The sequence below is a fragment of the Nyctibius grandis genome, chromosome 1 (assembly GCF_013368605.1).
Source record: "Nyctibius grandis isolate bNycGra1 chromosome 1, bNycGra1.pri, whole genome shotgun sequence".
In the NCBI taxonomy this organism is placed as follows: domain Eukaryota; kingdom Metazoa; phylum Chordata; class Aves; order Nyctibiiformes; family Nyctibiidae; genus Nyctibius; species Nyctibius grandis.
The window spans coordinates 66,085,469-66,111,753 of record NC_090658.1 but is presented as its reverse complement, the minus strand read 5'-3'; the positions used below and the strand labels follow the sequence as shown (position 1 = coordinate 66,111,753).

The following is a 26,285-nucleotide window of genomic DNA, read 5'->3' as shown; positions in this document are numbered from 1 at the left end:
TTAACACCTAACAGACTCTGTTATGCAAATGCTAATCACGATCAAAACAGGTATAAGAAGAGACGTCCAATCCATGATCACAAGTCTATAGTTTTATTGTGTGTGTACAATATGCATTCACTTTCTATCAGAACCTTATAGAGGAAAGAAAAAATACAGTATCAACTTGTACATTGAAAGCAGAGAAATATCCCCAACTAGCTGGAATAAAAAATAGATATGTGGGAAAGAATAAATAAAAAATATCAATGAAGACAGAACAGGGAGAAGTTACTGTTTGGCCTGAAGGTCAGAGGCAAGTTTGTACAAATTTCTGAAACTATTTTCTGTGCTGAAAAACCTCAGACTTCCTAAATTGCCTGCTTTTAGGAGGTGCTCTCAAGCCTGGTCCTGAACTACCTTTTGGGAATTTCAGGAGGAAAACTCGGTTCCCCAACAGTGCCCCCATGACTCAGCTGAAGCATGGTTGGGCTTCTGCAGCTTCCAGCTATCCCCTCTGCCCTTTCAGTGACCATGCCTGGTAGAAAAATGTCAGATGTCTTTCCTTGACGTCACTCTAGGATCATTTCTACCCAGTGTCTTGCTATCACCTGCCACAAAGGCGGAGGGGATTTATATGCAATCTGAATACAGGCTGCTACAAAAGACAACATCAACAAAAACAGTGAGGTCCCAAGGGTGTCTTAGAACTCAGCATGCTCTGATGCTCTGCTTCAAAAATAAAGCACAAACATCCCTGAAATTCAATTCAAATACATCTCTGCTAGCAAGAGACATACACTAAGTCTCTAAGAGTATAGCTGGAAAAAAAATGGTATGTATTTTCCATAGCATATTCCTAAAGGAATCTGTATTAATTCTGGCAGTTTTCATGTAAAAGAACAGTCATTTGTTAATAAAAGAAAATAAATAAGTAAAAAGAGTAAACAGTGTTCATAAGTGGTACCTCACAGTGAATCCAAAAAGCCACTTTAACTCTGCTCAACTAAGCTGACTCTGAAATGAGAACACATGGGTGGAAAATTCTTTTGGCTCTGCTGCCTATTTTTGGACTTGTCAAGAACAGTTTCTCATAAAATCAGTCATATCACCTAGATTTTTCCTGTTTTCAGCTGATAAAACATTTATTGCTTTTCCTCACGTAATTCTTTCATACTGCTATGCTTCTACATGCACAGTAACTGAGCTTGCCTTACTTCAACCAAACTGTGTTTTGTAAAGCCTGATGTCTATGGTCCAATTCGTAATGTTAGACTCAGGTCTTATACAACTGTAAATATCATATACCCTTACACTTAAAAGACACTAGTTTAAGTCTCAGCATAGCCAGTAGAAGCTGAAAAAGAGGACATAATAGAATTATAATCTGCCACTAGAGGTGCCTGAACATTTTGACAGGCACAGGTTCCCATCAATTTCAGGCAAATTTCCAAAGATTTCATGTTTCGAAGTATATCACATCTGGATCTGGTCTAATACCAATTTAAAACCTTAGGGACAAGGGTCCCTCACAGGAGCAACTTGCTTGCTAGCTTTCCAATGCTCTGTCCTTTTGCTGTTTGGTATTTCAAACTTGCAGAGGCAAAGGTAAAGCAGACAGGAATAACATCATGGTAAAAAGACGAGAACAAAAGTTTTGAATATCAGAACCAAAATCTGTTTCGAGAAGTTTGTGAGCTTCAGGTAACTACTTCTTTTAAATTCTTATTTATGTTTTTAAAACATTTTTAAAGTTTTTCACTGTCTTTAACGCTGGACACATACCCCTGTGATAAAGATCAGTATGCTCTGAGGTGGAAACCAGTATCTTCTCCTTGTCCAGAGGAATGCTAGACAATTACTTGCTGGGAAACCATCTTTGATAGGCACACAGGAAAGCCTCAGGAGAACATTCTTCACAAACCTTGGGTCTCCTGCTCAAAACTATGGAGGCCCTCCAACCATACACCTTCCACATTTTTAAATGGTTATATGGGACCCAGTATGAGAACTTGATGTTCCTCTTTGTTTTGACATTAATCAGCTTTTGCAGAAGTAGCAGAACTGTTTCATCCATTCCCTTTTTAATTTATGTAAACATTAGGTTTATACATATGTAACCAATCATTTTGTACTTCTAAAACTTAAATTACTACAAGACTGAAATATAACTTCATACAAGACTGAAAAAAGAACCTTATCAGAAGAAGGAGGGAAAGAACTGAGAGAACTTTCCCCTCCTAATATAAATGATCAGTCAGATAAATTTTCCATAGCTATCAAAAGCTTTGGTTCAGGAAGATTTCACTTTGGAGATCAACACTACTAAAACACCCCATAAACTTAGTCCTTCTTTCCATGTGTTGCCAAAGAAGCTTATAACTATCAGAATATAAGCTTGCTCTAGCAAAAATCATGAACACACACAACACTGCAAATGATTTTATTGGTAAAATTCTTTGTGGTGCTTGAGAGAAGAGATATCAAATGGTCTTAATTCTGCAGACTAAGGCAAACTGTTCCTCAAATAAACAGCAACCAGGCAGAAAGGAAAATTCATTGCTTGGCTCAGAAGTTTGTGAATGCTGAGAAGAAGAGGAGACCTCTGCGGACAGGGGGAGTTCCTCAGCCTCCTCCCATCCCATCCAAATCGATCAGCACTACAGCTCTACACACCCTTCAGGGCTGGTTTATATTTAGAACTCAATAAAGAATAAAAAATAGCAAATCATACACCCACTCTGCTTTGGGGAAACAAATGTACTAGTCAACGGAAGATATAAATAATCACATGATGACACAACCAAATGCCTCATCCGGTGGCTGCAGTGCAAACTGCTGTCCACCAGCCAGCAGAGCTGCTGGATATACTCCATTAATCTCTTTTCCAAAGTGATGGATTCTTTTTTTGGAAGTAGCCCAGTTCACCGAGGAGTCATTTTTTCCCCCCATCAGCTGAGATCAGTCACCAGTAACTCATCACTTGTGATCCAGCTCATGTTCTTCACTTGTAACTGAGAATTTCCAGCAACGATACTGCAGCTGGCCTGCAGGAAACACCTCCGAACTCCCTATTCATAGTCTGGGCAGGGCAGAGGAAGGACAGAGCAGGCAGTCAGATACGGAGTGATAGGAAAAGTGTGATCTTCCTTTCCCTCGATAATGACACCATTTTCTCCCCTCAGCTTTAACCTTTCAACAACATTTAAGAAGCCATATGAAAACCTACAGCCCCATGCATTCTAGGCACAGTAACTCCAAATTTTCAGATGCAAAGCAAAGTCCATAGTGCTGGGCATGTGCAAACAGGCCAGAGAAAGTTCACATGACCACTCAGCTCCAGGGAAGAGCCAGTCTGGGTTCCTATTTCAATGACTGCAGGCATTTCTATTAAAAACTGCTTTTATGTTCCATTAGATAAATTGGACAGGCTGTCCTGGAAGCAAGAAAACAAGAGTTTTGTGTACTCAGCTCTCTCACTCTGTCACAATTTACCTTTAGGGAATGCATGAAAAATAACGTTTTATCAGGCACATTCATGCCCCGGCCCACCCAGTTGCCAGTGAAGTTGGCGTGAGGCACAAGTAGTGATGCTTCTAGACACACACTTGAAAGGACTGAGGGACCTGGAACATTTTGATGCTAAATGCAGAGAGGATGGCAGGTTTACTTGGTAGCTAAGCGGCGGCTTGGGAAACTGCAACATGAGAAGTCACTATCTAAATAGCACTGAAGTCTTGCTTTGTCTGTCTAAAGCCTTTGGTAAATCTGGCCCTATAAGCCTACCCAGCTTCACAAGTGCTTGCAGACACAAGTGACTGTGCGAGGGCATTAAAACAGACGGCAGTGTGTTTTTGTCCTGGTAGAATTCCTTCTGAACTTCCCCAAGGAACGGGGCCAAACCAGTAACCAGTGTAAACCAATGAGGGTCTACCCAGATGTACCACCTGAAAATCAAACTCCTATCACCCCAAATGTGACTGGAGGTGCATAGGGACAGAATAAAAAAAATATGAGTTTATAGGGAGGGAACTGGGATATTTACTGCTCTCCAGCTGGCTTACAAGAGAAGAGTGCTTGTATGGCAGGCTTGTGCTCTCAGGGAGCTCCTCAATGGGGCGGAAAAAAATCTGGGAGTTTATTTACATGCTCAGTTGCTGTCTCAGATCTCTAATAGGAGCAAACGCAGCATGAAATGTGGTCCAGGCTACTGTGGAGAACTGCCAGATAATGGGATTTAAGGAAGAGTATATGTGTTTATATACACCCCTCAGCGGCTAACCACTGTATCATGCAAAAGATATGCTGCCACTTCAGGGGTTAAAACAGATTCATTATCAGAAAGGAGACTGCAAAGATCCTAGTGCAATCCTACTGTGAAGGATGGGGGTGGGGGTATGTGTAAGTGTGTACACACACCTGCTTCTCCTCGCACCAGCAATATATTTGTTGCATTTTCCCAGATACCTCAGAGCCAGCCATAAACTGCAGAAACTTTTGTTAGCTGGGCTATTGGTTCAGTCCTGGATCAAGCTAGTGCTGTAGCTCAAAAGCTAGTGCTGCCCGATGTCTTTCTGATGAGCAGCGCAAATGAGGTGGATCCAACCCTCGGCAATAACATGGCTGCTGGCACCTTTGCTGGTGGTGCCTGTGCACACTGCGAACGAGTTGCTTCTCTTCAGTCTTAGCAGGGCAGAGCTGAGGCCCTACTGCAGAAATTATTGCCTGACCTGCCTCCATTTGTGGAGGAGGAAATTTAGGTCTCTTGGGCTCTTAATTCTACCAGCATTTATTCATAACTTCCTACAGTTTCCTCAGAATTAGGAGTGGTGGAGCAAACAAGTCTAAACAACCTCAATGCAAACGTTTTACCATAGAAAGAAAGCACCACTCTAAAAACAGCACGGAGCCATCATTTTAAATTACACAGAGCAAGAGCAATGCCCCTTTGGAAACTGTAATTTCGAGGTAATGAGGGTGTTTGTTGAGGAAAGAGTGTGTGACCCTGCCCATATTTCTTCTCCAGAATAGGTGGGGATGTGTCACGAATAGGTTGTTACCACCCAGAGCCACTCCTCATTCCCTCACGGCACGCTCTGCCTTGCCACCAAGGGACAAAGTGCAGCCGCCACCGTGGCCACTCCGTACGAGCAGCTCACAGCTTGTTTATCACCGTGAACCTGCGGCATGGAGCCGGCTGTGCCAAAAGGCAGAAATAGCAGCACTCCTTTTATCACCCAAGGTGGAGCGCGTTTCACACCACACAATGCGGTGCCAAAAGGTCCATGGATAGGGTGGGGAGATTCCCCTCACCTTTTCACAGAGCTCATCACTTAGTCTTGACATTTACGAGAAGTGCAGGGAAAGGTTTCTTGTTTCCATGTGTGGCAATGTGACCCTAAACTCTCAGTTCAGGACGTGGTCTTTCTAAAGATTAGATCGCATGGGACACATCCTGAGGAAAGGGTGCAGTGCCGCTTTGCATGACCGCTGTCTAGGAACATGAACTGTATTAACCTTCTGGGGGGCTTGAGGAGGGAAAGGGGGAAAATGAGACAGCCGCTGATCCGGCATATACGGTCACCTTTAAACAATACTGTGGTCACACAGTCTAATGACTGTCTCTTTACCTTTGCCCCTATCCCACTCCAAGGGAGAATTGTAGTTCTAAGTAGAAAGTTAAGAGCTGGAGCTGCAGATTTAAACTGTGCTTGGCCAGACTTCCTATTGCAATGACCCGAAGTGAAGTGACGAGAACAGGCTGAGTCCTCCTAGCTCTGCAGGGCTGGTCTGAGCTCCACAACCATGCTCCTCATCCAGAGCAGGGCTGCCCCTGGCAGTAGAGACACATCCTTTTATGTGGGAAGAATAGAATGCTGCATTCAATGTCCTCCCTAGGACTAGAGAGCGCTTTCCTCATTCACACTTTCCCATTAACAAAGTATGGACCAGTTTCTGTTATAGAGTAAGAGGAGTTACTCCCATTCCTGCTGTTTCAGCTGTCAAGTGTTTTGTATGGAGATCTGCAGGCTCTCCATACAAAGTTAGACCTGTAGCTATTCAAAGCATGGCAAATTGTTCAGGGCCACGTAGAAAAAGAAAACAGATTTCACACAAGGTTTGCAAAATCCTGGGCAGCTTCCAGTTTTGATAAGACAGCACAACCCTGATTTGGCGTGCTTAATGCTTCTGCTCTGACCATGCAGGGCTCAGTCCATGCATGATCACTGCTTTGAGTGATCACATTTCTTAAATTTAACCTGGAGAATAGCTAAGCAGACTGCACATGGAAAGAGAAATAATTATGTGAATTAATCACAAAAATGATCTGACTTAGCTTCAAGGAACAGAGCTCTTTCAAGAGTTACCAAAATCTGACAGCATCTCAAAGGCGGTTCCATGTAGTGCCAGTCCAGCCCTTAATGGCTGCTTCCTTGAACCAACATAAGTTAAGCTTCTACACTGCTAATGGCAGTGAAATCCAAATGAAAATTTAGTATTGCTCAGAATATTGCTGTAGATTTGTGATTCCCCTGTCCTGCATATGAGAGAGAGTCAGCAGTTGCTTTTTTTTCTGTGTTCAGGTACATGATTTGAGTGCTCTCAAAGGCAAAAGTCAACAACACCTGTAAAACCTTTTTTATTTTTTTCTTTTCTGACCTTCACCTGACAGCAGTTCTCACTTACATTCTGGCTTCTTTACACCTATGAATTCTCTTGTGGTATAAATACCATCTACTGCTACTGTAAGGTTTCTTTATGATTTAGAGGTATATAAATGGATTTACAAGCATTACCTACAGTGAAATAAAAACTACCCAGACCAACTGCCTGAATTAAAGCAGTCTGACCTCCCAGTAATGCATACTGGAAGCTTTCATTCTTACTTTTCCTACCTCAGCTCTGCTCCAGCTCATACCTACCAGATACCCAGCAGCCAGAGTACACACCAGCCAACACCTTTTTCCTTGAGTCCCATCAGTGAGCATTATCCAGGATGCTTGGCGACCACATAAACCACATTACAACTAAAGGAAAGGAATAAGCAAGAAAATTTCAGCCAGGAACCTTCTTCCTCTCCCCTCCAAAGTGACTTTTTTCTCTGGCAAGGTTATTCAAGCCCTTCAGGATATGACTGCACAAGGAAAAAAACACCCTCACTCCTTTTGAAGAAAATATCTTGCAGGTATTAGCGTATATTCTGTCCATAAATTGCCTCAGCAGCAAAATGAAAAATGCTTCACACTTTCAGATGTAAGATGTGCAAAGAGGCTTAATTAGCTAAAGTTCATATACTTCTTTGAAGATGGGAAGACCTCTGAATGAAGTGCTAAGAACAGATAACCAGAATCCATCTTTTCTGCTATAAAAAAACATAAAAAGAAGATTGATGCTGCACAGAAAATGTATGCCAGAAAAATTGTCCAATCACAGGATTATTCATCAAAATTTTACTTGGAGCCTCAGGGATTGTTTAGATACTGGTATTTCCAAGCTGTATCTCAGTCGGAGATGTGATTTCACTACCTATTTTTGACAGGCGACTCAAATGAGACATTAGAGTAAATATTGCTAGAACACTATGACATTTTCTTCAACATTCAGGGCTTGCAGTTTTGATGTTTAAAATACAGGAGATTTCTGACAGCTTCCTCAAAAAGTGATCTTTTTTTTGTGTCTGTCCAAGTACATAGCAGCCCAGCTAAAAATGCTGTTTCTGAAGCACAGTATGTCCGTTAAATAATTCATATCACTGACTGACACTAGTAAGAAATGGTATCTAGGAGCAAAACAACAACAAGTGAATCTGAGGACATGAAAGCTGATTTCCAAATATTAATTAGGAAGGAAAGAAAAATTAAGCATATTTAAAAATCAGACAGAAATGCACATCTCGCTGAATTTTGTCATTGGACAGAACATTATTGTCTTAACGTCCAAACTTCATAAACTGCAATAACCCAGCCAAACCTCAGGAAGAACGACTGGAGGAATAGCTTTCCTCCCCCAGTGGCAAAAAGCCACAGCTCTCAGACGAAGAAGAAGTGAGAGCTGCTTTGGTAAACACTGTTCTAACCCCCCTGGGGAAAAGTGGTATTGATCAGACCCTGGGAGGAAAAGTGAGTCCTAGGCAGGCTGACAGCAAAGCCAAGACCAAACCATCAGCTGGTGATCAAAAGTAGACATTTGTTTGTATCAGCTGAGAGGAATGTGACCTCCCCTGGACCCCTGTTCTTAAAATAAGGGAATTTTATTATTTAGGTGAATCTATGTTGTTAAGCACTACAAATAAATAGCATGTTGTGCTATAAAGAGCTCAGGAATCTGAAAAGCTGTTTTCTTTTAGGCTGCTCATGGAAAGAAACAGAACAGGAAGGTAAGGTCTCAGATCGGAGTGAGATTTTCTTTGGAAGTACATGTATCAATAGCTCAGCTTGCCCTTCTTACTGGAGAACCACACTGTGAAAACTACATATCTGAATAGTTATGCACATACACACACACATATATTTATTTTTTAAACACAAAGCAAAGGTTTCAAAACATATCACCAACAGAGGAAGCAGCCTGAAGCTCCTTGCAGGGGTCAACTGATTTAGAGGAATCTCACAGCAGTGACAGCAAATTTCTCTTCAAATCGCCAACAAACTCTTGTGCACGTGGCTGTTGCAGGATGCCTGTTTACACCCCCGTCCCATATGACTCAAAGCCACAAAGTCCAGAGACTTATTTGATGCTCAGAAAAACCCTCCACACTGTGCATTTGAGGAGGGAAAATTGATAGCTCTGAAAAAAAATTATTAACTGTAGGAATATAATTATGAGCTACAAAAGTATCGTTTCCATCCTCAAAAAGCTTAGTGCAGTTCTGGCAACAAAACAGCACAGGCAGGAGGTAATTTCATAATCAAACCCCTAAGACTATCTTATCATGGCTACTCAATGTCCTTCTCTACATGCAAAACTGGCTCCAGTGTCTCCTTGGAAAAGGGTGACTGAAATACAGCCTTTACCTGTTTTGAGCTAACTCACGTGAAAACATGGATACTTTAGCACAAGACTCCCAAACACAATCCTAGACTGACATTCTGGTATTTCCACCAACAAACATTTTGGCATTCCTTCTGAGGACAAAAGCTTGCATTTTCAGCAGGTGAACACAGTTAATTCACTCAAGCCAAGTAAGTGTAAACAAATCCATTTTAAAAAATTAAGGCAAGATTAGAAAATGTTCCTTTTATTTCCTTTTATTTTTTTAAATCAACCCTTGAAAATGCTATTTTATAGCTGCAGAAAATGTGACTTTTGCCCGACTTTTGTGTTGGGTCAACCAAACTTGAAGAAAAACAAGAAATCTCTCTGTAACCAAGGGTAAACCCTCACTTTAATGTGCACTGTTCCCAAAGGAGGAGAAAATTCAATTACTAAAATGGTAGCATAATCTTTTCATTATTATTTCAGGAGCTCAGAGTTAATTGGACAAGTTTAGCACCCTGTGAATGAATGTGTGTCCTTACTTCTCCGCAGTAAATGGTCTATAATTACTACCATTTCTCTGAAACCAGAAGATAGCTCTCATTAGCATTACTCTGAAAGAAGCCATTTGGGGACTTAATCACAGAATCACAGAATCAACCAGGTTGGAAGAGACCTCTGGGATCATCGAGTCCAACCGTTGCCCTTCCACCACCCTGTCAACTAGACCATGGCACTAAGTGCCATGTCCAGTCTTTTCTTAAACACCTCCAGAGATGGTGACTCCACCACCTCCCTGGGCAGCCCATTCCAATGTCTAATAACCCTTTCTGAAAAGAAGTTCTTCCTGATGTCCAACCTGAACCTCCCCTGGCGAAGCTTGAGGCTGTGTCCTCTTGTCCTATCGCTAGTTGCCCGGGAGAAAAGGCCAACTCCCACTTCACTACAACCTCCCTTCAGGTAGTTGTAGACTGCAATAAGGTCACCTCGGAGCCTCCTCTTCTCCAGGCTAAACAACCCCAGCTCCCTCAGCCGTTCCTCGTAGGTCAGACCCTCCAGACCCTTCACCAGCTTGGTCGCTGTCCTCTGGACTCGCTCTAGCACCTCAACATCTTTCTTGAAGTGCGGGGCCCAGAACTGGACACAGTATTCAAGATGTGGCCTCACCAGTGCCAACTTATATAGGCCCTATTGTTATCATCTCTGAGCACTCCACAACACCTCTTATACACAGGGAAATGTTCTTATTTCATCTTGTACATAACTGCGCAAAGGCCCCACGTGCCTACAGTGAAGTTGCACGAGTACTTATGCCTCTGTCTCTACCGAAGTTTAGCATCTTTCTCTCACCTACTCACGTCCCAGTGGGCTCCTTGGACCAGGCATCCCTGCTCTCACCTGAGCTGATCTGTGAGGTCCAGTGCAGCTTCCCAAAGCCCAGGACAAAGACTGAGTGGTCATAGCCAGGTGAGAAACCTTGGCCTGATCCACCTGACGGGTCATGACTCCGCATCTCCCCCTTTCTGTAAACACATTCTTTAAACCCCAGGCCATAGCCTGTTCAGGACACTTGTGCTCCCATCTGTGGGAGCATTTGCATTTTCCAGGAAATGATTACGGACACCCGGTGCCAGAGGGAAACACCATAAGCCAGGTTGTGCCATGGTTAACTCATCACCCAACAGAGAGGACATCAGTCAGGAGTGCTCCATCACCTCCTGTGTTTTAGAAGACAAAACTTGCTCCTTGAAATACCAGCCCAGTAGCGTGCATCTGCCCCTCTGGACTCATCACCAACCCTTGTAATTGCTTCCCTGCATCTGAACACACACACACACATATACACACACCAGCTGTCTTTGTAAAGCGGGTATTTCTGAAGCCAAAGTATGTCAAGGTCTAAGTCCCACACCAGATGGACTTTTTTCAAAATTGGGAATAATTTTCCTTTAAAAGAGATCAGAAGTAGATGCACAACATGACAGTAATACTACACACAAAAGTAAAGAATATTTGCAGTTTCAGCACACTTCTGCTTATCCTCTCTGGGATCATGCTGGCTCCTCCATTAATTGCAATGATGTAGCAGAGCTCATACTGAGTTCTGCTCTGTTGGGCTGGTTTGGCTGAGCTGGTATTCTCATACTGACTGTGATTTCCCTCATGATCTCCAATTCCTTTTCAACTGCTCCTTTTCAGGAGGCAGCACCATACACATACAGTTTCTGGCTGCATAACTAACTTTCAGCTGCATTAAAATGCATCCAGTTTACCCACTTATAATACTGCAGGACTTCTCTCTTTTTCTCATTAAACACCAGTCTTCGTCTATAATACAAGTGTTACAAATAGGGATTTTATATATTCTAGAACAACATTGAGGCCGCCTAAGTGCAAGCATCACCCTCCAGGTGTGAAAACAACTGCTCAGAAAGGAGGGGAACAGAATTCAATGAAGAAAATGGCTATCACCAGGATTTCCTGCAACTGTTCTGAGTCTTCTCTATTCATTGCATTTAGCTTTCTACAGCATACTTACCTACTAACTAGGGTGGAAAGTGGGACCCAGGTCTTTCTGCAGCCTAAGAAACTTTCATTCAGTTTTCATTTTTCACTCTCTCACCACACAGAAAATCCATAGGTTTAATAAGAAGCTTGAAGTCAAGTACTTGGACAGTTCAGATGGCATCCCTTCTAGAGCTGAGACAGGTGTTGAGCAAACATCCTTCCAGACTGAGCAAAAACTTGTATCTCAGTCCTGAGGACAAGCCTGATAGGAAAGTCCTCCCAGGTCCCTCAGGATCCTACTACCCTTTTTTTTTTTTTTTCTTTTTTTTTTGGTCGTTGTTTTAAGAGGAAAGACTTAGGGATAAGAGATCTGACTCTACCTGTGAAGCTGAATCCTAAGGTATAGCTTTCTGAAGTCTAGAAATTCAAAGCTGTTGTTTTAAAACCAGCCTAGCTTCCATTCTAGTTCTGCACATTTAAGTTAGGCATGAAACTTTCTTTGACCCAAAAAGTCAAGTCTGTTTTCATCCCTAGGAGTTTTACAAATACTTCTTGTTTTGCCTAAGCTACACACACTGTGGGAACAGGGATGCAGCTTAATTTGAATATAAACATTAGGACTGATGTGTCTCCTCTCCAAAGTACGCCCAGAGTCTCCCTAAGCAAAGCTGCTTTCCAGCATTATACAATAGCTGGATATAGATATAAACATGCTAAGAAAAGATCCAAAATAGAACAAAAATAACCCTATGCTAATCAAGAACTGTAAAGTATGGCAAATGCGTTACTACCTACCCATGTAAAGTAATCATCTCACACCAGTGGGATAACCTTCTGGTGTTAAACAGAACTATACTCCATCTGTAAGAATTAACAGATGGAGCAACAATTTGGGCTTTACATAACAGTAATCAAACAAACTCTCACAACGGCCACATGATTTCATGCACGAGCCAGGGCAGTCTACAAAAAAAAAGCTTTGCTGCCGGATTGGAAAATTCCAGGTCACGTAGCCCAGAGAGCTCTGTGAGAGCCGTCAGCCTGATGCCTTGGATCAACCTGCCTCGTCCTCCAGGACATCCTCTTCGCTGTGCACTGGGACCGAGAGCAGAAAATCCAGAAACAAAGTAGCTGCAACAGGCAACTTCACCATCTGCAGGAAAAAGTTCTTGGACTATTTCACCTCTAAGATGAGAGACAGTTATCCACGCACATTGATATACTAGAAGTCAGTCTGAATAAAGACAATATGGGAAAGTTGTAGCACTTGGTATGTAGAATAATTCAGTGACCCCACAGACAGTTCCTGGTACAAGCAGGTAACCTCTCTCATGTCACCTGCTTCACAGCCATGAGCACCAGCAGCTCTCTTGTGGGCTAGGACCTGAGGCTGGAGGTGGGCATGTGAAATGCAAGAATTATCCACTACTACAGGCAGGAAAAGAAATCTCCCCACCAGGTAACACCCCCCCAGCCACCCGTGCATCTATATACATATGTAAATCTCTACTCATCTGAAAGGGCAAGAAATAGAAGAATAAGCAATGCACTTGAACTGCACCTTAACTGGAGAAGGAAGAAGTCCATTACAGATAGAAAATGCAGAGAAGGACAATATTTTGTATCTTCACATGGGCTCTCCCTCCTGCCCAAAAGTAAGCATCATCATTAGCACCACTGGACCTCCCTTACCTCTCTGAGGTGCTGGACACAGGGATGACTGAATGGGGCAACCCAGGAGTTCACCTCTGAGAAACCCTCAAAGCAAAGCTGGTCATGGAGCCACGATCTCCATACCCCTCACATGGGGGTCCTGCAGAGCTCTGTACCCTCCCAACCTACTACTCCACCACTCTACAAACACCTCGCATACCTTGGGCTAGAAACACTTAGATGACACACAGGCAAATTGTGTACATGAGATATATACAGAAGTTTCCCATCACATCTAACACCAAGCCAAAATCAACACCTGAAAGAAAATTCAGCTCATTAAAGCTGAACATAGACCAGGTCCAGGTGGGGAAAGGAATCCATCCAAATCTACTAATTGTGTAATATCTCATCTGCTGTTGCTGAAAATGCCTGCCCCCCCAAAGTAATGAAGCATTTCACAACTTTTAGGTTCTTCTGGTCTTCCAAATAGGAGTTGTAAAAAAAAAAAATAATTGTCAGAATGAAATATGCACTGATATAGCTGTTCATTCATCTACCAGCAAAATGAGTGACTCGGGGATAAAAAAAACAGCACAGGTGTTCTGCTGCCGCCACATGGTCATGAATAGATCTATGCAGAGATTTAAAACAAAATGTGCTTCTTCAGAATACATCAATTCACTAAGCCCATCATTTTCATGTATTTCCTTAACTCATCTCCATTTGTGGGTACTTGTTCCGAATCCATCAGATGACCAGGTTCCCAGCCTGCCTGGTAGGTCTGCCCTGCAGCCAGGTTGGATCCAAAGATTTCAAGGTTCATCACACATTCAGGCCCCAGTTCTGGGGTACAAGTTATTTTCAAAAAGTCTTCTGAAAGAGAAAATCAGCTTTTCAGCCAACTCAGGACACACGTATCAAATGCTCCCAATGAGGAACTCACTCTGGAGTGACATCTGGAAGAGGGGAGGTTGGATCCATCCCCCACTCTAAGACCTCTAGAGCAGTCCCTGGCATGACTCATGCAAAGTGAAGACACCACCACCACTATTTATTCCAGTGACTCCTCTCACCAAAAAAGCACTTAAAGAAGAGAAAATATTGCCTTACTGCAGCTGTAATTTAAAACACTCTGTTTGCATTTTTATTTTTACTAAGAAAAACACAAATACCAGCATTAGCTTGGCCAATCTCTGGAAAGAAAAAATAAATCCTCCCTGGAAAGTACATTCTTGAAAGGTACACTATGCAAGAAATATAAAAATAAAGGTATGGATTAGTATTCAAGGCCTAGAGACTCCTCTAGACTGTCTACATCAGTTTTACAAGGTATTATAGCCCTGCATATCATAGCTCCACACCCCTAAAAATGTTATAAACTGTACAAAAAATAAAATTGCATTTTCTATTAACCCCAAATCTCTCTCTGTACTCTGTACACCTCGAGTGCTGTGTCCAGTTCTGGGCCCCTCACTTCAGGAAAGACATTGAGGTGCTGGAGCAAGTCCAGAGGAATACAACAAAGCTGGTGAAGGGTCTGGAAGGTATGTCCTGTGAGGAGCGGCTGAGGGAACTGGGATTGTTTAGCCTGGAGAAAAGAAGGCTCAGGGGAGACCTTATCGCCCTCTACAACTACCTGAAAGGAGGTTGTAGCGGGGTGGGGGTCGGCCTCTTCTCCTGGGCAACTAGCAACAGGACTAGAGGACACAGCCTCAAGCTGTGCCAGGGGAGGTTCAGGTTGGACATTAGGAAAAATTTCTTCACAGAAATGGTTATTAGGCATTGGAATGGGCTGCCCAGGGAGGTGGTGGAGTCACCATCCCTGGAGGTGTTTAAGAAAAGATTGGATGTGGCACTTAGTGCCATGGTCTAGTTGACACAGTGGTGTTAGGTCAAAGGTTGGACTCGATGATCCCTGAGGTCTCTTCCAACCTAGTTGATTCTGTGATTCTGTATTATCTTTTTGGTGTGCAGAGGAGCATCAGAGCAATTTGCTGCTCCATTCTTTCACATCTCATCAGTAATAATTTTCCATTGTTTTTTTTTTGTATTTTAGAGGTGACCTTTTTTCACCCAACGGCCCTGAAAAAATATCCCGACGACTCATTAGCTCTTCTCAGAATACAGGCATTTCTGAAACTCCGTGCCACTTTGTTTACTGTGAAATTCAGCTCAAAACTTAAAAAACAAATCATGAAGGGCTGCTGTAAAAATTCAATAGCAACATAGCCATCTTGGGAGGGGGGGAATGTGTATCTAACTGTATTTCTCTTTTTGTGGAATGTGAAGAAGTTGGTGAGATACACAATTTAAAAAAAAACCACAACTGTAAATGAACGAGGGAAAATTGTCAATGGTTTTACATTTTGGTGACAAACATTTCCAACAGTTAGTTAGTTCTCTTAGGAGTCACTTCCAGTCTGTATTAATGAAGAACGACACTGCCTGTGATGTAGCCAGATCTTTGTGCAGGGATGTGAAAACCACCATCACCAAGGCTTAGAAGTGACAAAAGGTTGTAATTTCAAAATAGTTAGAGAACAAGTCTTAGGATGATTCAGCTGCATACCATAAAACAGGTTATAATTAAAACGTTTATTGTCTCTGTGTATCATGAAAATTTCATGACCCCGTGGTTTAATACTAGTTAATAGATTAAAGGTTCTGCCTTAGGCATTTAGTGTGCTGTAGCATTCGTCCTTGTCTAGTATCAGTGAAGTGCAATATGGATTGGTACGTGGAACACGCTGCTTATAGTGGAAATGGGCTGATTCCCATTACAGTGTCAGCCTCACAACGTGCTTGTCACTTTGTCCCTCACAGCAATGCCCAACCACAGGTACAGTCATATATCATCCTTTTTCCAACCTGCCTTAGAGGGAGAGATTTTTTGAGACAGGAATACTCAAAGAGCTTTAGGAGCCATAAGATAAGCAAGTCATGGGGCTTGGGCTGGGTTGATTGTAGAGTCTGCACTGACCTGCTCATTTAACACGGAAGGCTGAATTCAAAATTAGCATTTGGGATGACTGTCATTGATATTACTTGACCAAAGTAAAGAAGTTCAAGAAAAAGACGGCCATAATAGCAGCCTGTGTTCCAGAAAGCCATTTATGGTAATGTAAATTACTGTCATTTATTTTACCCTAAAACACTTCTATTGACAACGTCAGTGCTTTATTGTGATGGTTTTGACCTCAGTGAAGAACTCATAGGAATCTTTTGCTCCCTCCCTTCCTATGCCTGAGGCTTTCACCCCACCAAACGGCAAGTTCAGATCTCTAACAAGCCAGCAGTTGGTCCACACCAATCCAGACTGTAGTCTTTGTGCCACCCGATGAACACGTCCCACATTGCTGGACCACACAGTGGCTGCCAAGCCATATTTCACACCATTGGCTCTTTCAATCACTTCTTCTTCTGTATCAAATGCTACCACACATGTCACAGGACCAAAGATCTCTTCTTGCATGCAACAAGATTCATCCTTGACTTCAGCAATAACTGTGGGCAACATGAAATAGCCTTTCTGGTTGCCAGTTGGGAGAGCTAAGGAATCCACTCCCTCTCCACAGAGGACTCTGGCTCCTTCACCCTGGGCTTTCTTCACATAGCTCCTTACCTGGGGAAGCATCAGGAAAACATCACTGCTAAAGGACAAGAAATCCTGAGAGTCCACCTCTCCAGTTTAGGCACATCAACAGGAGCCCCTGAATATCTCCAACCGGATCGCATTGCCTTTATGTCCCTCCTAACAGCAGAGGTAATTCCCTAGCTTTTCTGTTATGTTTCTGTAAAAGTGAGGCTGGGTATTTCTTGCTGTAAAACAATCTTTCTCTCTCTCCAAACACTTACTAGCCTAGCAGGCAACACCACTGGCCCTTCTTGCTAAGTCTTCTCAAAAGGGTAGGGCCCCGGTGAAAACATCAGTTGTCCCAGAGCCTCCCTCCCTTCTTCCAGGAGTTTGGGCAGTTTGCCACGTGTTCCATGCCACTCGAAGGGATCAGTAATATTTTCCTACCTCACAGGCAGGCTTGTTAAATGCTTACACGCCAATAGGATGATGAAGCCATGAATGCTATAGAAAATCTCATCAATAAATAATTAAAGCTGTTTCCATGGCTGCTGCTATCATATGCTACCTTGAACAAATAGGACATGCTACTGGTTCTACTTCTGATGTTCTGAGATCTCTGCCTGGTTTCTCTCCCCATAGAAACACCACAGAGACACCATCGGGCTTCTTTCTCTTCTTTTAACCACCTTGGTAGGTTAGACTCAGAAGTCCACTGTGATGCCACAGACCGAGGACCTCAGGAAGTGGGTGTTTCTGCCACTCTACTTCTGAACAGGCCTGGAGAACCTGCTGAGGCGTCAGGACGCATGACAAGGGTTTGGTTTTCTCTCTCACTCTGCGGTTTTTGGTCTGCTTCTTGCTTATGCTGATTGTGTCAGATAGATAGTCTTGGGATGTGAGCATCTGCTCTCCTGAGCTCTGACACCATAAAAATTCATTTCACATAAGCCACTAAAGCAGACTATATGCACCATCTCAGCTTTCCTCTACACATATGCAATTCCAAATTACTGTAAGCAGTCCTAGGAAACTGTGTCTTGTAGTGCCCAGGATTTGCCAGAGTGTTATAAAAATGAAACTTTTACCTTGTTAACTACCTTATTAGGCAAATAAGTGATCTCAGCAAATGCAGTATTAAAATCCATGAAAATGTTGCTGAACTCTAAGATTGGTTAGTACAAATTCAGGATTTAGATTTACACATTTTGAATTATTTCACTTCAAATGGGAAAAAAATTATTGTTTCCAATTTAAAATTATTTTCCCCATGGAGCTGATTTTCCTGGAGTAATCACGTGACCCCAGGCAACAGAAATCTTATCAAAAAGATACCTTATAACGGCTTTGAACTATCAGCCCTCAGAGCTAATCTCGGAGGGGACATGGCCTTTTCCATACACCTCTGAAATCACTTTTCATAGCCCTCCAAAGATGAGATGAGATCATGTAAACTCCATGTAACATCACCTTTTCTAGATGTTCTTTACTTATTAGTGCTCCCATGTCGACTGTAGGATCTGAGGGGTTCCCAACCTTCCACTTCTTAGCCTCTGCCACAAACCTCTTCAAAAACTCCCTGTATATGCCCCTCTGAACAAAGATCCTGGAGGTACAGAGACAGATCTCACCCTACCAAAAAGAAACAAACAAGAAAAACAACAATATCAGTTCACATTACATTGTACTATTGACGAGTATTAAGCACGTCCCAGAATGAGACTTGTGTGCCTGCATCCTCAGGAGTGCAAACTACACTCACCAACACTGCAAAGCAGGATTTTTCCCAGATTAAAAAAGAAAAGAGAAGAAAAAGACACAACAGCAATAACAGGATTGTACAGTCATTTACTAATGCAAATAAATTTGATTTTTCATTGATTACATGTTGTCTTCTCCAACATTTTTCATTAGAAATGTGATTTCCAATTCTGAATTTTCTCTGTCTTCATTTCCTGATAATCCCTTTCTGATACCAAGCTATTTTTCTGAACATTTGCCTTGATATAGTTTCATGGCTTTGGTGATCTCTCCTGAGGGTGAGAGGAGAAGAGGAACATTGGTGATGAGGGAAGAGGAACATTGACAGAATTTTGGGGGGAGTCTCCTCATTTAATTCCAGCAAATCAGCAAGCTTCCTACTTCCTTGCAGGGTGGGATTTAAAACAGCTGCTTTCTGGAAGGATAAGGAATATATCTATTTTGAGAGGGATAATGACACCTTGCTGTTTTCTGATGGAGAGTACTAGGAAGAGCCCTTTATTATTTTGTTTCCCTGCTTGTGGAATAATGAAATTTTTTTCATATTTTTCTATTTACCGTTTTCCTACAACATAGAATCTTGAAGCAGACCTTGACAGTTTAGGATTTGGATCCAAAGGTACACGCACGTGCGTGTGCACACACACACACACACTCTCGGACACGTGCACACCTCCCTGCTGCAAACAGAGTTTACACGCTACAGAGGTGAGAGGCACCTGGTTGACAAAGCTGGACCTCAGGGTCGTGGGGATGCATTGGGTCAAGTCGGCATCGTCAAAGATGATTGCGGGGTTTTTTCCTCCCAGTTCCAGCGAAAGCCGTTTGCAGTGTGGAGCACTTTTCTCCGTGATCCGCTGGGCCGTCAGCGTGCTTCCCGTGAAGGAGATCAGAGGCACGTCGGGATGGCAGACAAGGGCTTCTCCTGCCTTGGTGCCTGTTCCAAACACCACGTTCACCACCCCATGGGGTACTCCTGATGGGAAGAAAGGCACACAGTCATCGTACCCTTTCCCTTGCTCTGTTGGTTTCACTTCACTGTGTTTTGTCTCTGAAGTTAAAAAATTACCAGTAGCTCTAGGGTGACAAAGACTGACTCTTAACTTACGTAGCAGCTGAAATGCATGAAATTTAATAATCCCAGGGGTCACCGGTTAAAAGATAAAACCAATGCCACTGATCAGTCAAGCTTGCCTGACATTCGTCATCAGAGACTCAGTTTTCAGTCATTCGGGGAAGAAGCAGTTCTCCCAGTTTTTCTTAATAGTGCACCAGATACAGCCATGACACAGCCACCGAGAGCTGATTCTCACTCTCTTACGCCCTCATGGTTCCTCTGCTGGCATCACAGACTTAGGACACTCTTAAGTGGAGTGCAGGAGGGGGAAAGGAGGCGCAGGAAGACTTCCCATGAGAAGATAGTGGAAAAAACTGGGCAACAGCTCTGGTGGGGAGATGGGATAGTATGAAGACAGGGAGAGCTTTTTGTTCTCCAGTGCAACATTCAGCTACAGCAAACACTCTTTCCCAAATTCTTTGAGCACTTTCTGATTTCTGCAACAAAAAAAATGGTGCACAGGCAAGCATTCCCACCCCATCCCCCTCCCTAGCATGTTATGGCACTTACCTGCTTTCTCCAAGAGTTTGCACATCATCCAAGCCGTGACAGATGTCATCTCACTTGGCTTGGCAACCACAGTATTTCCACATGCAATGGCAGGAGCTATTTTCCAGGTCAACAAATACAGTGGCAAATTCCAGGGACTGATTAAACCAGCTACAAAGCAAAACCACAAAAGTCAAAAGTTTGGTCTGCTGGGAGACAAAACTCGATTCTCTAACCTCAAGCAGTTACACACCAGTTCAGGTCTATGAAGGGAATTTGGCTATGGCTTTTCTTTTCAGACAATTTTACAACAAATTTGCAGCTAGAAACATTTCTCAGAGGCAGATAATTTTAAAAGATTTGTGCAAATGATCCTAAAGGTGATCAGCTGAACTCTCTGGATAAGTTTTGCTGCTTCTTCAGGGCAGAATCTTATATTCACAGCAACTTTTCAGTGTTTTCTAGGAACATTAATGCAAGGTTAGCTATAAAAAACTATGTACGTCAGCTGGGCTGTGGTAACATTCTGTGTTAGCAAACAGAAAGTTGAGGTAACGTGTGCTCGCTCAGATCACTCTTGCTCTCTCTTGCTCTTTAGAGTTGTTTTTTTTTTCCCCAATTTCAATACAAAAAAAGAGCATGTATAACATACAGTGCATATTTTCCTGATAAATTTTAGCCTAACTTATGAGTGCCAAAGTTTATCAGTGTACAAACTGCTGTTCCCACAAATTGCTGAATGATAAGAATTTTGTGAGTAATTGCATTTGGGAATACTTTCACTTTACATATTTATAGGAAATAGTGAAAAAGAGTCTGTAATAGTTAGGTGTGATTGCTCACAAAAGCCACAGGATTTCTCGCTGTTTGATGGAGCAGATGCAGTGTGGGACTCCTCCTTATGAGAGTAATTTTACCAGAAGTACTCATGCTCTCCACTGCTCACAAAAACTTTTAAATAGGTCCTCTAGGTTAGCCAATTTTACTTTTTAAATAATTCAAGTGTGAATGTGGAACATTCATATATATTTAGATAAAACACCTAATAATGGCATCACTGTGACGCCATTCCCCGCCAGCTCAGCACAGCCACTCCATTTCTGGAGCATAAGCAGCATCTAGTGGCTGAGTCCAGCAATTCCCCAGCTAGAAGCGGTTCAGACGCCCCTGGGCATTGCAGTCGCAGGCTGAAATGTCACCTTGCAAGCTACTGCTGCTCCCCCAAAGGTGAGGAGGATCCAGCTCTCCCAGTTACTTAACCACACAGACACACACGTACAAAACACAAGAGATATTTCGAGGGTGAGAGCTACCAAGATGCTTTTTAAGGCACGTAAGCATTCTTTTTACCATGAAGTAGCATAACTTGATTTTACATAAAGTTGCTCATGCTTTAGCAGACTAGTCGTGCTTCACACATGATCCAGAGACAATAAATGCTTTTGATAAATCCTCTTTCTTTGTTGAGACACTGCTAGGGCAGACACTCTGTCAAGCTTTTCAGCATTTCAGGAACACCATACCAACTCCTACAGGTGCCCTCGAGGTGTAATGTATGCAGCCCGTGGTTGCCATCTCGGTGCACTCTGTCGTGTGATGAAGGATGGAAGAGGCAAAGAATCGGAAGTTGTACACGGCCCGAGGGATGTCCACTGTTCTAGCAAACGTAATAGTTTTTCCTGAAACAAAACCAAGCACACTGCTGTGTTATCATGGGCAGAAACAGTGCTTTAAACTCTGCTCTGAAAGCTGATTTGCATGTATTTTGGGAAATGTCTTTTGTCCTGCGCCCAAGTAATCCCCCAGCACAGTGCAACCATTGTCAGTAACAACAGCTCACTTGTAGTATTGCATTCCAAATATCTAACAACTGAAGTCCATGTCAGCAATTCTAAAAAGCAAGAATGACCCAGGAATCCAATATCAGTGACTTCCGCAAAGTTCATGCACATCAACTCCAATTTGCACCAACAGCTCACACCATACTAAGAATTTGGACCTTATCCTCCATTTCAATATTCAGCAAGACACTCTACGTTTGAGATCAACAGTTCCAGTTTTTACCCTGATCCTTTGACTCAGCTTGTGCAAATGCTTCCAGGTCATGTTCAATCAGGTCTGCTAATTTGTTCAGGGTCTGAGATCTTTCCAATGGGCTTTTTGAGGACCAAACTGGGAAAGCAGCTTTGGCAGCTTTGACAGCAGCTTCCACCTAAAAAATCAAAAGAGGGATGGTGAATATTAATGGAAGGCCTTAGAAAGAATACCAAACAATCAGCAGATGAACTCATATTTGAGAGGCTTATAATCCAGATCACATTTTGGGGAAGACTGCATCTCTTCATAGCTGTGGCTATTGATAGCTGCTTCATTTTCATCTTCTCAAGACACTATCCTGTAACTCAAGACAGTTTCTTTTCTTGATACTCTATTTCACTGTAACTTGCTTTTCTCTACATTCCAGCAACTTGGGGGCAACCCTCCAGGCCTGGAGGAAATGCCGGACCGGCCAACTGGCACCAGCAAGTGCCACTGGCCAAACCCATGCAGAACCTTGTTTCTCAAGGGGGAAAGTGCAAGAATCTCCCAGAGCAAATGCAGCCTCAGTCTAAGCATCCACAGTCTTTGCAACAGGGGACTTCAGCCACACCAGGCAATGGTGAAAGTAAGGGGTTGGGGAAGGAACAAACTGTACGCCCTGCTAGCCTTTGACATCCTCTTCCCTTTCCCCCAGTTGGTTCAAGCAAGGACTAGGAATATATATAACATATAGGAATATGGTCCTTCAGCCTGACCTTTCTGAATAGTGGCAGAATACCAGCACTTTTCTGAAGCACACTAGGCTTCAAAGGATTAAAATTCACCAAAAAGCATTCTCTTCCATTAATCGTTTCCTCTGGGCTCTTAAATGAAAGTTACCTGCATCTATCGATTTATTAGCAGTTCCTTCTCAATGTTGTTTACCAGTCTAAAGATGTTTACCAACATCCTTCCCTATTTTAATTTAATGCCCTATTTCCCGATTTTTGCTTCCTATGTATCACTTCTTAATTGCTTCCAAAGTCTAACATATGCATCAAGGTGGGCTTTTAGCCAAAGCTGCCTTAGTTGGTTTCCCATCCTTTTTGCTCATAAATTTCTTTAGCTTTTGGAAATCTGCCCAAGTCAATAACTAGGAGGATGCCGATGTAAGATTAATCAGAGAATTCTGACCTCTCCTAATGTTGCTGCACTACTGGTTCCCATGCAGTCACTGAAGACTCCTTTCCATCAGTTCCACAAAACTGAGTTCCAAAGTTGTTCCTTCAGACTGTGATAGGTGTTACAAAAACCATCACAAAATAATTTATAGCCACTCCAATGATGTTTTACTAATGAGGGCACAAAAGTTCAAGCAGGTGGAAATCCTTTTTTTTTTTTTTTTCCCCCATGCACACCAAAATTTATAGTTTCCCTAAAAATAAGGACGAGAGTTTGAGGGCCAGAACGGTACTGGTATGGAGGCCAGGGTGGGAATAAACCAACTCACACAAGGTCACACGGGTCACTGGCCAAGCTCAGACTCTTTCGACCGTAGTTCGACAACCTACTGCTCAGGTGGCAATGGTGGCACGCTGTCAGCCACCGAACAGCTGGAGCAGGGCCAAAGCAGGCCTGGGAAAGGGGAACTGCAGCTTCTTGAGATGAAAAGGTTCACCCTCTGTGAAACCATACCACCCTTGCTAATTAACTTGTTCTTCCATCCTCCTGTCATTAGGTGCCATTGTGGTGCTGCTTCTCATCTGTCCTCTCCTCTGTGGCCATTTCCACCAGGTGTTGCATGCACCAAAAGAAGGCTGGTGTGCAGTTAAGGCTATCTGCATTTTTAACCCTCCAGTGGGTTTAGAATAAGGAAGATGTTGCATTTTCACAGACAGCAGAAAAGAAAATCAGCAAAGGAAGGAATGAAGTGGCAGTAGATCGATCTAAAAAAAGCAAGAGGAAAAAAAGGAGAGATTTTTACAGAAGTAAGAGGGCGTACAAAGGTTAAACAGTTACTTAGTTTGACTAGCAAGAAGCAGCAAAGAAAGTCAAGCCATAAAGAAAATGTGCATAAGAATTCAACTATGAACGTGGGTGTCTGAAACACTTCCTTCTGCTTTCCTCTTCTGCACATGGCAGAGACAGAGAAAGAACACACAATCAGAGCTATCATAAAAGGTTGATACCAAAATACCCCAAACTGCCCTCAGGACATGATGTTCGCTTTCCCAGTGCATGATGCACAGGATCAAGGTTCTTGAAAGATAGATGGTTTTTTTAAGGAGATATTTGCCAGGACTAATTAGCCCTCACCAGCCTGTCTTTTGGAGATACAGGGCAGCTGTTCAGCCTGCTTTGGTGCTGCTATTTGGAATTTAAGACATCTAGGTAGGGGACAAATTAATCCCTGAAAAAACTTTTGATGTTTTTGGCAGAAACTGTCTGAAATGGCCACTGCAGCTGACCTGGTGTTAAATTCCAGGGTCAGCAACAGATTTGGTGTCTGTCTCAGCTCCGCCTTCTAACCCTCCATCAAAATTAACCAAGAAAAAAATCCAACAGGACATTGAGCCTTGCTAGAAACGAGCAGCCCGAGTTCTTTGTTGAACCTGGGTCTAGATGCTTATTTTGATATCTCCAGATACCCTTTCAGTAGTATGTGATTGCACTTTCTCCTGCAGCATACTCCCATCAGTCACCAGTGGATACCAGCTCTGCAGAGTTCAGCCTCCTTGTATAGTTGTCTAAACGCAGGAGTAAAGCACTCACTGACTTTACAGGTGTTTTAACTGTTTTCCCACTGCTATGCACAACCACTAACTCAGAAAGCTGAAAGAGAATTGCCATTGCTCTTAACGTATATTTGAACTATAGCTCCAGAACGGCCAGCAGCCTATTTTTGTTAGGCTGCTCTGGCATTCTCACATCTCTCTGGTTTTAATGATTTTGCAAATGAATGAACAGGAAGATTTGCACCTGCACATCAAAGAGGTGTCTTTTCAGCCATAATTAGTGTTGGAATGAACTTACACAGATGTATTCTAGGAAACGCAACATGTTACTCTCTAACCCTTGGTCATCAGCATCTAGCAAATATTTACCCAGTTGAAATCACAGTGCAAAGGTTTCTGCTGGGAGAAGCAAAAAGAAAAGATGTCAACAGGACTAAAATGCAAGTGAAGGGAAGAGCTCCACACAGTAGCAGTTTGTTTTAAAAAAAATTTTGAAAATACCGTGCACTACTTGTATTTTCCAAGCCCTTTGCGTTAATCCAAGCTTTTCCAGTCATTTCTCTTCAGTAAACCTGAAACAGTGTTGGACACACACTTGTAGGGCCCTTATAAAGTAGCATCAATGAAACTGCAGCTCCTCAGATGAATGTCAGATCACCCATCCAAACCTGAACATGTATAAGGTACCAGGAAACATTCATCCCACCAGAGAGCACAGGACTAGGAAACATTACAGTGACACAGAGGACAGACTACATTATAAGGAAACGTACACTCATCGCAGTCACTTCATCACCGTCACCTAATATCCAACTGCTAATGTCAAAACCAGAGGGGTCTGGAAGCTTTTTACCATACTTCAGGGAAAAGCCAGCAAGTCAAAAATCCTTTTAACTGACAACTGTAAATCACCAAGACAATCAGGAAGAACACATTTAGTTGTATACAGTGCCTCTAAGTTTATTCACAGAAGAGATCCTTTCTTCCAGATTGTTTATACTTACTGCCAGTCTGAGCATTACTGTTAACTTATGCACAAGACATCTCTCACGTGAGCTGAAGGAGCTCCACTGTAGTTGCTGAAGCTTTGTTGATTTATACCAGCCTAGGATCCAGCCTGTAACTTTCTCACAGCAAAATGTAAAAAAATAACAGTATTCGCTGCCGCAGCAATACATTACACAGCCTTGCAATACAATCAAGAACTTACTCATTTAAGCATTGAAGTCTTCAGTGTTTTTCTGTTCTCTAGCCTACAGCCTCTCCCACTCAAAATATTAATGTTATGTGCATTTAACATTTGCACTCCTTTGCACGTTTGGATAGTACTCACCTCTTCTTTGCCACTGTCTGGCACCCTGCAATAGACGTCTCCGGTGGACGGATTATAGGAGTCTATGTAGGAGGAACAAGGAACGAATTTACCAGCTATAAAGTTTTCCAGCACTAAGAGAGTCTTTGAGTGAGCCAT

General features: G+C 42.7%; 1 protein-coding gene across 3 annotated transcripts; it reads right to left on the bottom strand.

The window, feature by feature from the left end:
- Positions 1-16,288: 16,288 nt before the first annotated feature.
- On the bottom strand, positions 16,289-26,285 carry ALDH8A1 (aldehyde dehydrogenase 8 family member A1). 3 transcript variants are annotated; one of them, XM_068411343.1, is made up of 7 exons: positions 26,148-26,285; positions 22,125-22,272; positions 21,584-21,739; positions 20,082-20,231; positions 19,174-19,430; positions 18,164-18,325; positions 16,289-16,741 (listed from the first exon to the last, which is right to left on the bottom strand). In XM_068411343.1, exons 1-7 carry the CDS (start codon positions 26,283-26,285, stop codon positions 16,289-16,291), a joined length of 1,464 nt encoding a protein of 487 aa, XP_068267444.1. The 3 variants fall into 3 exon arrangements, with proteins under 3 accessions (XP_068267444.1, XP_068267460.1, XP_068267452.1); XM_068411359.1 differs by lacking the exon at positions 18,164-18,325; XM_068411351.1 differs by lacking the exon at positions 20,082-20,231.

What these genes read in the sequence shown, in the direction of transcription:
- ALDH8A1 (XM_068411343.1), bottom strand. Translation starts at nt 26,285, where the DNA reads ATGGCTCACTCAAAGACTCTCTTAGTGCTGGAAAACTTTATAGCTGGT. An exon ending in GGTCCAGCTTTGTCAACCAG is followed by an intron (nt 18,326 to 19,173) that starts GTGCCTCTCACC and finishes TCTTTTTGGTAG; the next exon opens with GGTGAGATCTGTCTCTGTAC. An exon ending in GTAAAGAACATCTAGAAAAG is followed by an intron (nt 16,742 to 18,163) that starts GTGATGTTACAT and finishes ATGCTTCCCCAG; the next exon opens with GTAAGGAGCTATGTGAAGAA.